At 35.4% G+C, this 14,204-nt stretch overlaps 1 protein-coding gene across 1 annotated transcript in view; it reads left to right on the top strand.

Annotated features, from left to right (window-relative positions):
* The window catches only part of LOC123559563 (origin recognition complex subunit 2-like), a 62,737-nt gene that overhangs the window by 7,337 nt on the left and 41,196 nt on the right, over nucleotides 1–14,204 (top strand). Inside the window, exons 2-4 of the mRNA XM_045351495.2 lie at nucleotides 11,027–11,146; nucleotides 13,444–13,596; nucleotides 13,991–14,107. Coding sequence (XP_045207430.2) covers nucleotides 11,027–11,146; nucleotides 13,444–13,596; nucleotides 13,991–14,107 — 390 coding nt within the window. The remainder of the gene's footprint in view (nucleotides 1–11,026; nucleotides 11,147–13,443; nucleotides 13,597–13,990; nucleotides 14,108–14,204) is intronic.

Genomic DNA, 14,204 nt, shown 5'->3' with positions numbered 1-14,204 from the left:
AAGACCGGGTGGGCCGACGCCGAGCGTCCATGTTTTTTGTAAACAGTGATGTTTTTCTAATGGTATAAACTTTCTTAAAACACAAATAATATCAATAATTTTTTGATCAATGGAAAGTGTATAAAACAAGCAATTTATTGATTACTTTTGATTATAAATTCGAAATTAAATGGATTAATTATGAACGCTTAACTTACAGTGTTTTTTCAAAATGTTTGGAGGATGGCTATGCCGCCATTAAAATCTTATGTCATTTAAAATGGATATTCATTTTAAAAAGATATTTAAATGGGAAAATATGAAAATCCTAAGCATTCCAAAACTTTTTTAATTTTTAAAATCCATAAATGAGCGAAAAAGTTATTAAAAATTAAAAATTCAGATCCCATACACAAACGGTGTAAAAACATTTGTTTTACCCACCACCAGATAAACAGGTATTTATGCGTGACGTAATGGCGATCTCTCCTATGTTAATCATTATCAGAGGTGTTTATTGATCAATGTAAAAGTTTATCGTGTTTGCATCACTTGTTAATTAGCGGTATGCAACTTATGTTGTATTGTTATCAGTCTTGCCGGTCAACCATTACGGTCTATTGAAAATTTATTATCATTGCAGAGGCTTTGTTTAGTTCAGAAAAAATAAGCAGAAATTATAAGTATAATGAATAGGTATTACGAAGAAAAGAAATTTAAAACAGGTATTTCATAAAGAATTTTAAGTATTTACTTTCGTTTTCCATACTTGTCATCTGTTTTCGCGACCGTGATTTTCGGACATTTTTATCATTTCTTGCAAGATTTTTCTAGTACAATCTAAATAAAAAGCCATTTAAGAATCTGCATTTAAGAAAAATATGATCACAGGGTTTTTTTCGGCCGTTTTTATAGCCGTTATTCGGCTATATTCCCAATGTCAAAAAGTATGTATTTTTCCCAAAATGAGTGCAAGAATTCCCAATCTACATTCTGAAAAAAAATTTCACCAAAATTGCACAAATATTGACCAAATTATGGCAATTTTGTAATGGAAGTATGTTAAAGAGGTTGTACAATGTGAAACAAGTGTATGAGAAAGTGCTTAAACACATCCTTACTATATCCTATAGGGCTAAATATTTCCCAGTTTGAAACATTTACGCGTCAAAATTCCCAAATTAGCTAGAAAAAACCCTGGATCATTGTTGCAAAAGCAGCCCTTATTTTGAAGCATTTTTCAATAATAAAATCATGCAAAGGCACCAAACCCCACCCACTTTTAGACAACTAAAATAAAAATTGATTTTAAAAAAATCTGTAATGATAAATATATTTGTTTTAGAAAAAGTTTGTGGAAGTTGCATTAATAACGGTATAGCTTGACCCCTGATAAGCTGATCTTGACATGATATAATTGCAGTTACTAGTAGTATATGTTGAGAAAAAGAAACAGCTACCTGAAAAAAAAGTTATACATGTTATAGTTCTTACATAGAATGTTATTCTTTAAATGCAATGAAAATTCCCCCTTTTGGCTAAAACGATGTGAAAATTCCCCCGCCTGAGGGCTGCGGACCCCTTCCCCCAAAGTAGAGTGAGGGCCCTGTTTCATATAGAGCAGGTGACACAGTTATCGACAGTTTAATCTTACACAAATTACGTTCCTTGTTGCAATATCTATCCTATTATGTAAAACGGTTTTTGATTGGCCCTTTGGAAAGGTATTTCCCGGTTACTGTGATATGTCCACGTTATGAAGATCAAAAAATCAATCTCCCTTGTTGACATAGTTATCGACAAATGGATACAGTTATCGACAGCTATATATGACATTTAATTTTCTGGAAATTTTATGCAGTATTTTATAAATAAATATAGTAAAGTTCAACTTATTCAGGTAAAACTGTTTACTTAATAAAAAGAATGTGCAGACAACACGCTAGCTAGCCTCTCCTTCAAAACACATGGCTACGACATCAACATATGCAAATTAATTGGCCACTAATTGTTTAATTGATTCAATTAATGACACTGAAATCAATGTTATCGGATTGCCGTGAGTATTACACAGAAATAATATCAGTGTAAGGTCTATATGGTGTTTTTCCAAAAGTGAATTAGGTTGCGCGTCTTGGATTGGAAAATTACCAATTATGACTTATTCATTACCTTGAAAACTCGTAAAAGGAAACATAGCTTTTATTCATATAGATGAATTTGTCTATGTACCAATTTTCACCATTAAGTCTGCGTAATGGAACAGCAGATTTTCCTCCGCGGGTGTCAAGAATGATGGTAGTCCAGGTCGTTTCGGCTCTTCTGGTACCCGTCCTGCCATTTTACTTGTAAAGTTGTGTAGGGCACAGCATACAATTTGGCCAAACAAAGACAGTGAAGCCATCCCTCAACATGTTGATGGCAGTGCTCATTTTGAGGGAGAATATTTAAATCTTGAGATAACATTTAAATTCAGGGAAAAAATGGTTTGTTATCATCTAAATGCTATATATAAACCGTTTTGCTCTACTCAATTTAAATAAGAAAAGAGGTTTGATGAGTTTAATATTCATTTTGTAACATTGTTAAATATTATTAGGGACCTTGTCAATAACTGTAGACATCACTGAAATTCGGAGATAGTTATCGACCCCCCCCCCCCCCCCACCCCCATTTGACACCCACAATAGATGCATGTAATATTTAGTGGTGTGCAACCTACAAATATATGCCATTAGGTCAAATTAACATAAATAACCCGCCAAAACTACAGCAAAAATTTCCAGAAGCAAGATTTAGGACACCGGTACTCTTACCGTGTGACGTAAGCGCTTCTATTTTTAGAAACGACAACAAACAGTGCCTGATGAAATTGTCTCTGGTCAGTCAAAAATATGGCGCACAGCTTTCAGAAACGATGAAACGAACACATAAAATATTTTTCTGGTACATTTTGATATTATGGGGTTTCCACTTAAAAATCAATTGAGATCAACAGAACTGTCGATAACTGTAGACTGTCGATAATACATGCACCTGCTCTACTATAGTCTGACGTTTTATCGAATTTATAAATTTCCCGGTAGAGCATTCTGCAAAATATCTTGCAGAAGGTTAAAAAGCAATAGCTAAATACCAACAACGGACAAAGAAAGCTATTTTACACATCCATTGAACAAACTGTCTTACAGATAGTACCGAAGATCTGTCCACACTTTGAAATTGAAATTTACATCCATTCACATTTGCAACAGAACACGAAACTGTCAAATCTTCTTTATTATAAAGAATGATTTTAAACAAATAATATTCTCACAGTCTGATCTTATAAAAAAAAAAAGGCGGCCCTTCATTAACGTATTGTCTTCTATGTTGTGTGCATATGATTATAATTGGTGGGTGTAACCAGCATTTATTGGTTGTAATTTAATTAAGTTATTTCATAAAGTTATAATTTCTTATCAAAGGGGTTTAAAAGGCTAGTCTACATGCATTTGGTGGTACCCATGCGTTCAATAATGGCCTCAGATTTTTTACTAGTGCCGTAGGCTAAATGTATTTGTTTTCGTCTTAGCATGTATAATGGATTCTAAATATTTATTCAGTGTTGTATTGTTCATGATATTTCATTCAAATACGCTAGAAGAATCTGTGTAATGCGTCGGGGAAGTGATTGGTGGTGCAGTTTTAATCACGTGCTTGAGAGTTTTCCTACATTACACTTCAATAAAATAAGGTTGAAATTTTTGCTACGCAAACGGCTGTCATTCGATTAAACTTGACACGGGGACATGTTGAACGTCCAAATATTAAAAGGCGCCCTGTGCTAGTTTAATGTTATTGAACTAAGCGGAAGGTTCCTGGTTTGAATCCTGGCTACTCCCATTGTGGTGTCAGGGCCTCCTCTGGGTTTTTCATACTTGTCGCCACCCTTTTTGCCAAATTAAAAAAGTTGGAGCCACTTTTGAGCCAAAGTTCTTAGCCACATATTTCTCTCAGTTGGCTGTCATAGTGTGCATAGGGAAATTAATTATTGTAAATAATTACATTTAAAAGGAATAGTAACAATGTGTATTGAATAATTGCAGAAGTAAATACAAAATAAAAAGTTCAGTTTGTAAATTTAAAGTAGAATAATTATAACTTAAACTGTTATGAGATTTCTATAATCCATACTGTCTTTTATTTACATTATTTTCCAAAGTTTCTGAACATTTTAAAGAAACTAGCCAAGATACCAATTGAGTCCATTGACATTGTGGTTTTGTTTTCACACCCATCGTTAAAATCTTGACAATGTTTAACTTACTAAATTAATCATATTTATAATGAGTGAAATAAAAGGTTTTTGACTTGAACTGACAAATCAGAAAATTATCTAAATTAGCAAAAAGTAACAAACTTAATATGTATCTTTTGTACTAATTAAAAATTTGTCATACAACTGCATGTCACAAACATACATGTTGATCTTTTTGTAAAAATGCAAACACATTAAGTATTCCGTAATTGTCGTTAATTTTGGTGAATCCTTGGCATACTTTAAATATACAAGTTGGCAGATGTTTTTATAACTGATTGATTATCAATTTGCACTTACTTACGCAATTATCTTCTCAAAGTGTCACCCAACATAGCCGAAAACATCAATAGCCGAATCGACAAATACACCACCTAAACTGTTTATCGATTTTATTTACAACCAGCGCCTAGGTAAACACATGTATCGAGAACCAATTCTTGATTGCTTATATCATTACAGAAAAAAACATGAACGACCCCAAAAGTAATATGCGCCACTCATTTTCGCCAATTCGCAAAATTTAGAGCCAAATTCTTAGAATTATTGCAAATGGCGACATTGGCGATCAACAGCAGAGGCCCTGGGTGTGTCCTTGGGCAAGGCACTTTATCACAATTGCCTCAGTCGACCCAGCTGTAAATGAGTACCAGCAAATTGCTGGGGGTAAGGTATAATTGGTTTTAACAGTTCTTAAAAGGAAGTGTCTAGGGGTACAGATCCGTACCTCTAGAATCTGATTCTAGAGGTACAGATCCGTACCTCTAGAGAAGCCTGTTCGGGGATTTCTAGGGGTACGGACCTCATTTTTCTAGAGATTTAGGGTTATTTACATCTTAAATTTTCACCCGATTGTTTACCTTCTCTTTCAAAACCTAAATAACCGAGGAACTCCAAATGAATACACTGTTCCATGTCGAATAGTTTATTGTAAAACAAACTGTTGATAACAGATTAATGAGTGAATCTAACCGCTGAATATTATATTATAATTAGCTCTTCTGATTTTTTGAAAAAAAATGATGAGTTATTGTCATCACTTGATCGGCGTCGGTGTTGCCTGGTTAAGTTTTATGTTTAGGTGAGCTTTTCTCCTAAACTATCAAACCTATTGCTTTGAAACTTGCAACACTTGTTCACCATCATAAGCTGACCCTGTACAGCAAGAAACATAACTCCATCCTGCTTTTTGCAAGATTTATGGCCCCTTTTGTACTTAGAAAATATCAGATTTCTTGGTTAAGTTTTATGTTTAGGTCAACTTTTCTCCTAACTATCGAAGCTATTGCTTTGAAACTTGCAACACTTGTTCACCATCATAAGCGGACCCTGTACATCAAGAAACATAACTCTATCCTGCTTTTTGCACGAATTATTGCCCCTTTTGGACTTAGAAAATCAGTTTTCTTGGTTAAGTTTTATGTTTAGGTCAGCTTTTCTCCTAAACTATCAAAGGTGTTGCTTTAAAACTTGCAACACTTGTTTACCATCATAAGCTGACCCTGTACAGCAAGAAACATAACTCTGTTTTGCTTTTTTGCAAGATTTATCGTCCCCTTTTGGACTTAGAAAATATCAGATTTTTTGGTTAAGTTTTATGTTTAGGTCAACTTTTTCTATTAAACTATCAAAGCTATTGCTTTTAAACTTGCAACAGTTGTTCACCATCATAAGCTGACCCTGTACAGCAAGAAACATAACTCCATCCTGCTTTTTGCAAAATTTATGGCCCCTTTTGGACTTAGATAATCAGTTTTTTTGGTTGAGTAATATATTTAAGTCTGCTTTTCTCATAAACTATCAAAGCTATTGCTTTAAAACTTGCAACACTTGTTCACCATCATAAGCTGACCATGTACAGCAAGAAACATAACTCCATCCTGCTTTTTGCAAGAATTATGGCCCCTTTTGTACTTAGAAGATATCAGATTTATTGGTTAAGTTTTTAGCTCACCTGTCACAAGGTGAGCTATTGTGACCGCTTGATGTCCGTCGTGCGTCGTCAGTCGTCCGTCAACAATTTCTAAAAAAATCTTCTTCTTGAAAACCACTGGGCAGAATTACACCAAACTTCAAAGGAATGATCCTTGGGTGGCCCCCTTTCAAAATTATTCAAAGAATTGAATTCCATGCAGAACTCTGGTTGCCATGGCAACCGAAAGGAAAAACTTTAAAAATCTTCTTAACCAGAAGCCCTAGAGCTTAGATATTTGGTGTGAAGCATTGCCTAGTGGATCTCTACCAAATTTGTTCAAATCATACCCCGGGTTCAAAATTGACCCCGCCCCAGGGGTCACTTGATTTTACATAGGAAAATCTTAAAAAATCTTCTTCTCAAAAACCAGAAACCCTAGAGCTTAGATATTTGACTTGTAGCATTGCGTAGTGGACCTCTACAAAATTTGTTCAAATCATGCCCCCGGGGTCAAGATTGACCCCGTCCCAGGGGTCACTTGATTTTACATAGGAAAATCTTTCATAAATTTGCTAAAAATAAACCAGAAGGTCTAGAGCTTAGATATTTGACATGTAGCATTGTGTAGTGGACCTCTACAAAATTTGTTCAAATCATGACCCCCGGGTCAAAATTGAGTCCTCCCCAGGTGTCATTTGATTTTACATAGGAAAATCATCAAAAATTTTCTAAAAATAAACCAGAAGGCCTAGAGCTTAGATATTTGACATGTAGGATTGCGTAGTGGACCTCTACAAAATTTATTTAAATTATGACCCCGGGTCAAGATTGACCCCGCCCCAGGGGTCACTTGATTTTACATAGGAAAATCTTCAAAATTTTTCTAAAAATAAACCAGAAGGCCTAGATCTTAGATATTAGACAAGTAGCATTGCCTAGTAGACTTTTACAAAATTTATTCAAATCATGACCCCCAGGTTCAAATTGACCCCGCCCCATAAGGTTACTTAATTGTAGATAGAAAAATCTTCAATTTTTTTAAAAAATAAACCAGAAGGCCTAGAGCTTAGATATTTGACATGTAGCATTGCCTAGTGGACCTCTACAAAATTTGTTCAAATCTTGATCCCCCCTCCCCAGGGTGAAATTGACCCAGCCCCAGTGGTCACTTGATTGTACATAGGGAAATCTTCATAAATTTGCTAAAAATAAACCAGAAGGCCTAGAACTTAGATATTTGATATGTAACATTGCCTAGTAGACTTCTAAAACTTTGTTCAAATCATGAGCCCTGGGGTGAAATTGGCCCCGCCCCAGGGGTTACTTGATTGTACATCGGAAAATCTTCCAAAAAATTTCTAAAAATCATCAGTTTGACATTTGAAACATGCAGCTCATATTACTCAGGTGAGCGATCCAGGGTCATCTTGACCCTCTTGTATGTTTAGGTCAACTTTTCTCTAAACTATCAAAGCTATTGCTTTGAAACTTGCAACACTTGTTCACCATCATAAGCGGACCCTGTACATCAAGAAACATAACTCCATCCTGCTTTTTGCAAGAATTATTGCCCCTTTTGGACTTAGAAAATCAGTTTTCTTGGTTAAGTTTTATGTTTAGGTCAGCTTTTCTCCTGAACTATCAAAGCTATTGCTTTGAAACTTGCAACAGTTGTTCACCATCATAAGCTGACCCTGTACAGCAAGAAACATAACTCTGTTTTGCTTTTTGCAATAAATTTATGGCCCCTTTTGGACTTTGAAAATATCATATTTCTTGGTTAAGTTTTATGTTTAGGTCAACTTTTTCTTTTAAACTATCAAAGCTAAACTATCAAAGCTATTGCTTTGAAACTTGCAACACTTGTTCACCATCATAAGCTGACCCTGTACATCAAGAAACATAACTCCATCCTGCTTTTTTCAAGAATTATTGCCCCTTTTGGACTTAGATAATCAGTTTTCTTGGTTGAGTAATATATTTAAGTCTGTTTTTCTCATAAACTATCAAAGCTATTGCTTTGAAACTTGCAACAGTTGTTCACCATCATAAACTGACTATGTACATCAAGAAACATAACTCTGTCCTGCTTTTTGCAAGAATTATGACCCTTTTTGGACTTAGAAAATCTTGAGTAGGACAATTTTTCTATTATACAAAAAAAAATCAGATGAGCGTCAGCACCCGCAAGGCAGTGCTCTTGTATTATATACACTGTCGCCGTATGTGGTAGACGTGTTTTCTTTGCTCTTGAATCTAATCATAATAACTTGTTATTTGTGTTGAGATTGTGCTGAAAATTGGATATAATGGATATGAATGTACTTTGCATCTGTGTGTGCTTCTATGTTGCAGTAGCTTCAGTGATTCAGTGGATTGCATCCAGTGAAATGTTTGATCATTTTCTTCATGAATTTACATCAGACATTACCTATTGTTCACCTGTAAAGTATCCCTACACTAGAGATCAATTATTGGATATTGGATCTACGGTATCGAACAATACTAAGCGGATTAGGAAAAGTAGACCCTGCGGCAAATAGGATCATAAACTTACACAATTTATCCTGTAAAAAGAAAACGCATAGAAGTAAACGAGGTGGTAAAAGTAAAATAATTCCTAAGCAAAACGGTGTCAACTTTAAAGATTTGATATACCCTAAGAAATACAAACAGTATAAAAATATACATAAACATCTTGCATTACGCTGAGCTGTAGATCTGTTGTGAACAAAGATGATTGTGTGGGCCAATACCTCAGGGATGAGAGAATACATTTCGCTGTTTTGACTGAAACTTGGTACTCCGACGAGAAACAGCATCAGTTTGAAACTTCCGACTTGAACCAGAATGGATATAAATTAAGCGTAACTAAGAGAAAAAATCAAAAAGGCGGTGGTGTTTCAGTCACATGTAGAAACAGGATCAGTATGCAGAGGGTAACTTACGGCACTGTTATAAGATTTGAATATGGTATTTGGAAGCTCTTTCAAAAATTTAACCATACACGTAGTGGGTGTGTATAGATCCCCAGCTCTATGACAATTTACTTATAATGGGAGATTTCAACATGCATATAAACGATGACAACAGTTCTTTTACAAACTTCAAGGAATCCTTAGTAGCAATGGGCCTGGAACAACACGTTGATTTCAGTACTCATACAGGAGGACATAGCTTGGATCTAGTCATAACTGAGTCACTTAATCAGGTGTTCTTATAGAGAAATGTGAGCCTAGACCATTTTTATCTGATCACTGAGGTTCTCTTAGATGTTAAAAAGAGACTACTACTAGTAGGAGCATGACATTTAGAAACTTTAAAAATTTGAACAAATCAGAATTTTCAATGACCTAAGTGCAGTAAACGTTGATTCACAGAATATAGACAAGTTTGTGAAAGAGTTTGGATCAGAAATAGAGGATGTCCTGAATAAGCATGCTCCCCTAAAAGAAAAAACTATAATTCAGAGAGCACCCAAACCTTGGTTTAATAAAAATTCCAACACCTAAAGCAACAAGTTAGAAAGTCCAAGCGTACATGGAGGTGTTATGATAAAACAGATCAGTTTGAGACGTATAAACAAGTAAGAAATGAATACAATTTTGAAATCAGATGTCAAAAGTGAAACACACTCAGTAAAAAGATAGAGAATGCTAAACTTTAAGGTGATTCCAAGACTCTGTATGGATTGTTATCTGAGCTAACTGGTACCAAATCTGAAAACCCACTGCCTTAAGGAGAGTCTAATAATTAATTGGCCGAAAAATTTGCTGACGTTTTCATGGCAAAAATTTCAAAAAAACGATGTCCAAGTGCATACCAAAACTTTAAACCTCAAGCAAAGGATATACAAAATTTAAACAAATTTACTGAATTGACTCAAGATGAAGTGAAAAACCTCATCATTGAATTGAATACTACGTCTTCAGAGTTAGATATTTTGCCAACATGTATTCTGAAATCACATGTAGATGAACTTCTCTCTAGACTATCACTAAATTGGTGAATCTGTCATTACAACAAGTGTTTTCCCTGTGAAATACAAACAAGCAGTTGTAAGACCTCTGCTAAAAAAAGTCGATCTTGAACTAGAGCTTTCCAATTATAGTCTGTGAGTAATTTATCATTTCTTAGACTATGAAAACTTAATGAGAAAGCTGTTCTTTACAGATTGAAAAAACATGTAAATCAAAACAGTCTTTTGCCTAAGAACCAGTCTGCATACAGGAAATACCATTCCTGTGAATCTGCACTACTTTGGTTAGTCAATGATCTTCTAAGTGGTATGGAGAAAAAGGAAGTCACGGCCCTTATTGTGATTGACTTAAGTGCAGCATTTGACATTTTCGACCACGACATTCTTCTAGATGTCCTAAAAGCACAATATGGCATCTGTGATACAGCTCTTCAATGGGTAGACTCCTATTTAAGGCCTCGTACTTGTAAGATTAATATCAACAATGTATATTCATCAGACAGCCATCTTGAATGCAGTGTGCCCCAGGGCAGTTACTTGGTCCTTGGCTGTGTCTCACCTATGCTGGAACTCATTTTGATGTCATTCCAAAATCCATATCAGTCTACGGTTTTGCTGATGATCATATAGCAAATAAAAGCTTTCGTCCTACATCTATATCCAAACTAAAGAAATGATATTGCCATCCTGTGTGAAACTGCGTTTGCAATATATCCAAACTATAGAAATAGTATTACCATCCTGTAAAAAACTGCGCATGCAATTCTAATGTATATCCAAACTATAGAACCTGTGTTAAACTATAACTGCTATCTAAAAGAAACCTGCAAAGAAATTTGAACTTTGTTTACAGTAAAAACAACATCAAAGAGTAGGAGAAAGAGTTGTCCTGAGAGAGTGAAGGCAATAGAAGAGGAGGAGGAACAGTATGGTGATGCGGAGGATGAGAATTTGCCACTTAAAAAATCAACTGGTTTGTATTTGCATATAAGGACATTGTAAAATCAATAAAATAATTTTGATGAAATATTTATTTGGTAAAAAGCTTAAATTAGAAAGTACATTTTTAGCGTGACTATAACTATTCTACTCACGTCTGCGTTACACCTTGGTTAAAGTTTTGCATGCAAGTACATATGGCTATCATTTAAAGGCATATAGCTTTGAAACTTGTTTTTTCTTTTTCTAGATCAATTATTAAACTTACTGGGTCAAGTCCCATAACTCTGACATGTATTTTGGCCAAATTATGCCCCCTTTGGGACTTAGAAAATCCTGGTTAAAGGTTTGGTTGAAACTCTATTGATATTTTAACATTAGATTAATATTCCTGCTTCTGTGACAATAATTCGAATAGTAAAGCACTGGCTGTCTTATGGACAGCTCTTGTTGTGAAAAACTATGCAGATTCGGTGCCTTCATTTGATATTTTTCGAGTTGTTGATACCATTCATCATCTACTGGTCTGTCAGCATTTTTGTCAAGCAACATCTCATCTGAGGGGGCCCACATGGCTGAGTGGTTAAGGTCACTGACTTCAAATCACTTGCCCCGCACCGATGTCGGGGTTTGTGTGACATTAAACCCAACAAAAAAAAACAAAACAGCACACACACACAGGTAACAAAACATCTTATCAAAAACCATGTGCTGGAAATAAATGAAACTTGGCCAAGATGTTCCTTAGGTGGCCCTTGTGCATAGTTGTTCAGATGGTTCCACCAGCGCTTAAGACACATGAAGTCAAATGATCCTTTGTCACCCTCTCTCAAGATTGTTTGAATTAACCGGATTAATTAAAATACGTAGCTTAGCATTCAAATTCACGCATCATAAGACATTTGAGCACAAGTTTTAAAAATTTACAGGTACAGTGTTTGCGTAAAAATATCTAAGCTATTATTTAAAGGCATGTAGCTTTGAAACTTACATTTTCTAGGTCAATAATCAACCTCACATGATCAAGTCCCATAACTCTGACATGTATTTTAGCCAAATTATGCCCCCTTTCAGACTTGGAAAAGCCTGGTTAAAGTTTTACATGCAAGTTACTACCTCCAAAACTAATGCAGATACTGGATTGAACCTGTATAGATGTATTAAACTGTAGGGTAATATTCCTACTTCTAGGACAATTCCAGCATTAGTTTCGTGGTCAGAATGTTTGTCTTGATGATCTCTAGATCAAGTTTGAAACTGGGTCATGTGGGATCAAAAACTAGGTCATCAGGTGAAATCAAGGAAAAGCTTGTGATAAATCTAGAGGCCATACTTGTAACTCAGTCTTATGAAACAAGGCCAGAATGTTTGCCGTGATAATCACTAGGTCAAGTTTGAAACTGGGTCAATTGGGGTCAAAAACTAGGTCACCAGGCCAGATCAAAGGAAAAGCTTGTGAACACTCTAGAGGCCACAGTTGTGACTCAATCTTTATGAAACTTGGTCAGAATGTTTGTCTTGATGCTCTCTAGTTTAAGTTCTAATGTGGGTTATGTGGGGTCAAAAACTAGGTCACCTGGGTAAACCAAAGGAAAAGCTTGTGAATACTCTAGAGGCCACAGTTGTGACTCAATCTTTATGAAACTTGGTCAGAATGTTCATCTTGATGGTCTCTAGGTCAAAGTTGAAACTGGGTCATGTTGGGTCAAAAGCTAGGTCAGTAGGCCAGATCGCAGGAAAATCTTTTGAACATTCTAGAGACCACAATTTAAGTTTCAAACTCATGAGAACTGGTCAGAATGTTTGTCTTGATGACCTCTAGGTCAAGATTAAATTTGGGTCATGTAGGTTCAGAAACGAGGTCACCAGGTCAAATCAAAGGAAATGCTTATGAACATTCTAGAGGTCACATTTGTGACTCAGTCTTTATGAAACCTGGTCAGAATGTTTTTGATGACCTCTAGGTCAGGTCCGAATCTGGGTCATGTGGGATCACTAGGTAAAACATGTTTACACTGTTATGGTGTGTTACCCAGATGAGCGACCTAGGGCCAACTTGGCCCACTTGTTATAGATACTGCTTAAAGGGGTCATGTTGTTAAAAAGGCACTGATTTGGAAATGTTTGGTGATTTTAAATAATTTTGATTTCTTATGTTTGGATAAGTAAATGTTCTATCAAAATAAGTTTAGTTTATAATATTTCAGCTAAGTTTAGATATTAAATTCCTTATCCCCATTGATGTTGATAACCTCAGGCAAGTTATGTAAAGGTGTTGTTGATGTTTGAAAGAGGTATTTCTGCTTTTTAAAATGGATATGTTATGTTTAGCTTTGGAAGATGAAAGTCAGTTATGTGGTGGTGAGGTGTATGGGTTCAAAACACCGAAGAAGTCCGGTCAGATGGCTCAACTAGCATCGGAATCACGGACACCCAAATCAATCTTGAAAACACCAACAGCAAAAGATGGAACACCACGCAAGTGTGAGAAGTTATATTTATTTTGATGAAGATATGTACAGAAGTTAAGATTAAGGTCTTCATTTGTTAGAAGTATTGTAATGGTTGTATCTCATAAATTAGTATGATTAAGTTCTTACGTTGATAAGGTATCTCAACAAAAGCAGTCAGTTGCATTGATGTTGAGTTACCAGTGCTAGTATGGATGAAAAGGAGTGTGCCTTGGGGTATATCCGTATGGAATTACAAAAAATGCTACCAGCCCATTCTAAAAGATAAATAGCAAACAAAGGACCAGTGAATTTAAACTCCCTGTCTTATATGGATTATGTAGTGACTGTTTATATGATTATCCATGTGATCCTTAATAAGTTTAGATATGTTATGCCTATTGACTTAACCAGGGAATCAATTTCAGCGGTAAATTTTCCATCAGCAAAGAGTGAAGCCAGGACTCCTACTGGTAAAAGAAATTTGCGTCAGAGAAAACCACAGGCATCAACACCATACAGGTTACATAAAAGGCATGGGGCAGGTCAGGTTTGTTTTTATGTTGTAGATATATTGATTTTACAGGATTATACTATATACAAAATCAGTTTCTCACGATTGTTCTCAACCAGTTTCGGGGA

This window comes from Mercenaria mercenaria, chromosome 10 (assembly GCF_021730395.1).
Source record: "Mercenaria mercenaria strain notata chromosome 10, MADL_Memer_1, whole genome shotgun sequence".
Taxonomy (NCBI): Eukaryota; Metazoa; Mollusca; class Bivalvia; order Venerida; family Veneridae; genus Mercenaria; species Mercenaria mercenaria.
This window is presented reverse-complemented; position numbering and strand designations above follow the sequence as displayed.